The sequence below is a fragment of the Lolium rigidum genome, chromosome 3 (assembly GCF_022539505.1).
Source record: "Lolium rigidum isolate FL_2022 chromosome 3, APGP_CSIRO_Lrig_0.1, whole genome shotgun sequence".
NCBI classification, from domain to species: domain Eukaryota; kingdom Viridiplantae; phylum Streptophyta; class Magnoliopsida; order Poales; family Poaceae; genus Lolium; species Lolium rigidum.
The window spans coordinates 78218456-78220978 of record NC_061510.1 but is presented as its reverse complement, the minus strand read 5'-3'; the positions used below and the strand labels follow the sequence as shown (position 1 = coordinate 78220978).

The window sequence follows — 2523 nt, the reverse complement described above, 5'->3', positions numbered from 1 at the left end:
AAGATGTGTATGGGAAGAAGAATTTCTTCGTCGCCATAAGTCCAGCCCAGAAGTGTGAGTCACCAGATTTTCAAAAGACCTGGGACAAGGCCTTCGAGCCTACATACTTTCTTTTGAGAATTGTTTGCCATATACCTTCTTCTGAAATAACTTGAATAACCATTTTCCAAGGAGGGCTCGGTTCTTGACCTAAAGACATGAATCCCAAGTCCTCCCTGGTCTTTTGGACGGCAAACTACATTCCATTTAGTCAATCGATATTTCTTTTTCTCACTATCTCCTTGCCAAAAGTACTAAGCAATATGGTACTGTATATTGTATATGATTTCCTTCTTCCAGTTGCCCAAAGAGATCTTAAAACGGTTGGATTATTTCCGATCTAGGTTCTTTTGGTCAGTCACTTTTGTGCAACTTTTTAGGTCGATTGATGATAGGATCACGTACGTAGTACTCGTAGTTAAATTAGTACGTGGCTGCGAATGCAGCCTTGCGTCAAAGCTGGGCTCATTTCGAAGCTTTTGTCTAAAAAAATGTTGGTGAAAGAGATAACTTACGTTTGACTCACTTTGTATCAACAAGTCAATAGTCGTCTATCCTCCAACCCTGAGGGAGAATCTTATTATTACCGAAAAGTCCTTATTACAAGAATAAACATGCTGGGAAGCAACCGAAAGGAATTAAGATGCATCATGCATGCATGCAACACTGATATGTATGACGGTGAGGATCGATCAATGACTGGGGAAAGTACGTCTTGCTGCCGTTGATCTTGATCCCGACTAGTGCTGCTGGTTTGATACAGCCTCAGGACCAGAAGTGGCCTTGGTGACTGCGGAAAACTCGACCTTGGTGCCGAGCAGGTCGGTGCCGACGCCGGCGGTGAAGGTGTCGTACCGGAGGAAGAGCTCGACGACAAGGAGCCTGCCGACGAGCACGACGAGGTTCTTCCCCGGGCACTGCTTGTTTCCCACGCTGGGGCTCTCGGTCTCCCTCCCGTTGGACCAGTACACGTACTGCAGCAGCTTGCTCCCTTCCTCCCCGACAAACCTGTCCCCGACGAACTCCGCCGCCGTGGCGCCGAACACGCGGGGGTCCTTTGTGGCGCACGGCTGGTAGCCGAAGAGCATCTCCCCCTTCTTGACGGCGAACACCGCGTCGTGGCTCTCGATTTCGAGATCGGTCTTGGCGCGGCCGTACTGGAACTTGACGGGCGGGTCCAGCCGCAGCGCCTCCCACACCGCCGACTTGGTGAGCTCCATCTTCTCCAGCGCCGCCATCGTGACCTTGCCGCCGGCGTCCTCCACGGCGCCGCGTATCTCCGCGGCCAGCCGCTGGTGGAACTTCTCGCCGGCGCCCGCGACGCGGGCCAGGATGCCCGGGAGCAGGACTTTCAGGCCGCCGTAGCTGTTGAACACGGTGGCGAAAAGTAGGTTGTGGCACGCCTCTTCACGTGTGAGACCGAGGGTCTCGGCGGTGTCGAGAGCCTTGGTGGCGGCGGCGGAGAAGTACTTGTAGAGCGCCTTGTAGTCGCCGCTGACAAGGAATGGAGGGAGGTGGAACGAGTGCAGGAGCGGCTCCTCGAGGATCTTGGGGAGGCCGAGCGTGACGAGCGGGTGGAGCTGCCAGATGAGCCACTTGGCGGCCTTGGTCGGGCCGGTGGTTCCTAGCTCCGAGGCCGAAGGGAGCACGCCGAAGTAGGCGTCGCCAATGAACTCGAAGGAGGTGGCGTCGTTGAGCGCGTTGAAGTCGGACTTGCCGGAGAGGACGAGCTGGGACTCGACGGTGGCGAGGAGGGAGGAGAAGTGGGTGCGGAAGGTCGGGATGAAGGCGTCCTTGCGGGAGGCGAGGAGGGAGAAGAGCATCTGCTTGACCTTGGCGTGGGTGGGCTCGGAGGGGTCGAGGTAGGAGCAGACGCGGTAGCCGCCGGTGAGGGAGGTGGAGGGCATGTAGGTGCCGGTGAAGAGGTCCTTCTTCTCGACCTTGGTGACGTCGAAGAGGACGGGGAAGCTCTTGGCGTCGAGGACGGCGACGACCCGAGGGTCGCGCGCCATGAAGGGGCCCGGCGGCACGTTGATGCGGACGACGGTGGAGCCGTACTTCTCGACGCGCGACTCGAAGTACTTGTCCTGGCCCTGGTTGTAGTAGAAGTCCAGGCGGTCGCGGATGGCCGAGACGTACGGGAAGCCGTAGCTGCCCGGCACCTCCTTCGGCACCCGGGAAGGGGAAGCCATGCTTGCAAGGGTTCGATCGATCACAAGCTCTCGGATCTAGGCTGGTCTGGAGGCTACCGAGAAGATTGGAGGGAGCTATGAGACTCTGTGTGTTTGTGTTGGCAAGCTGCGTCTACTCGTTAGGGTTGTACATATAGCCCGCGGGGAGACACGGAGGGAGGACCGCTCGCGTCGTGGTGCGCGTGCCGTGGAGCCGTGGAGGTCCGGCCAAGATACGAGTCCTGGACTGGGCGAGCGAGATTGGCTGTTGCACCGTTCACCCACCCGCAAGGTGATGTCTATTATCAGCATT

At 57.2% G+C, this 2523-nt stretch overlaps 1 protein-coding gene across 1 annotated transcript; it reads right to left on the bottom strand.

The window, feature by feature from the left end:
* Window positions 1-589: 589 nt before the first annotated feature.
* On the bottom strand, window positions 590-2319 carry LOC124696997 (allene oxide synthase 2-like). Its single transcript, XM_047229645.1, has one exon. The coding sequence runs from the start codon at window positions 2229-2231 to the stop codon at window positions 780-782; it is 1452 nt and encodes a 483-aa protein (XP_047085601.1). The 5' UTR covers window positions 2232-2319; the 3' UTR covers window positions 590-779.
* Window positions 2320-2523: the final 204 nt, after the last annotated feature.

Excerpts from the sequence above, each read along its gene's own strand:
- LOC124696997 (XM_047229645.1), bottom strand. The coding sequence starts at position 2,231 with ATGGCTTCCCCTTCCCGGGTGCCGAAGGAGGTGCCGGGCAGCTACGGC.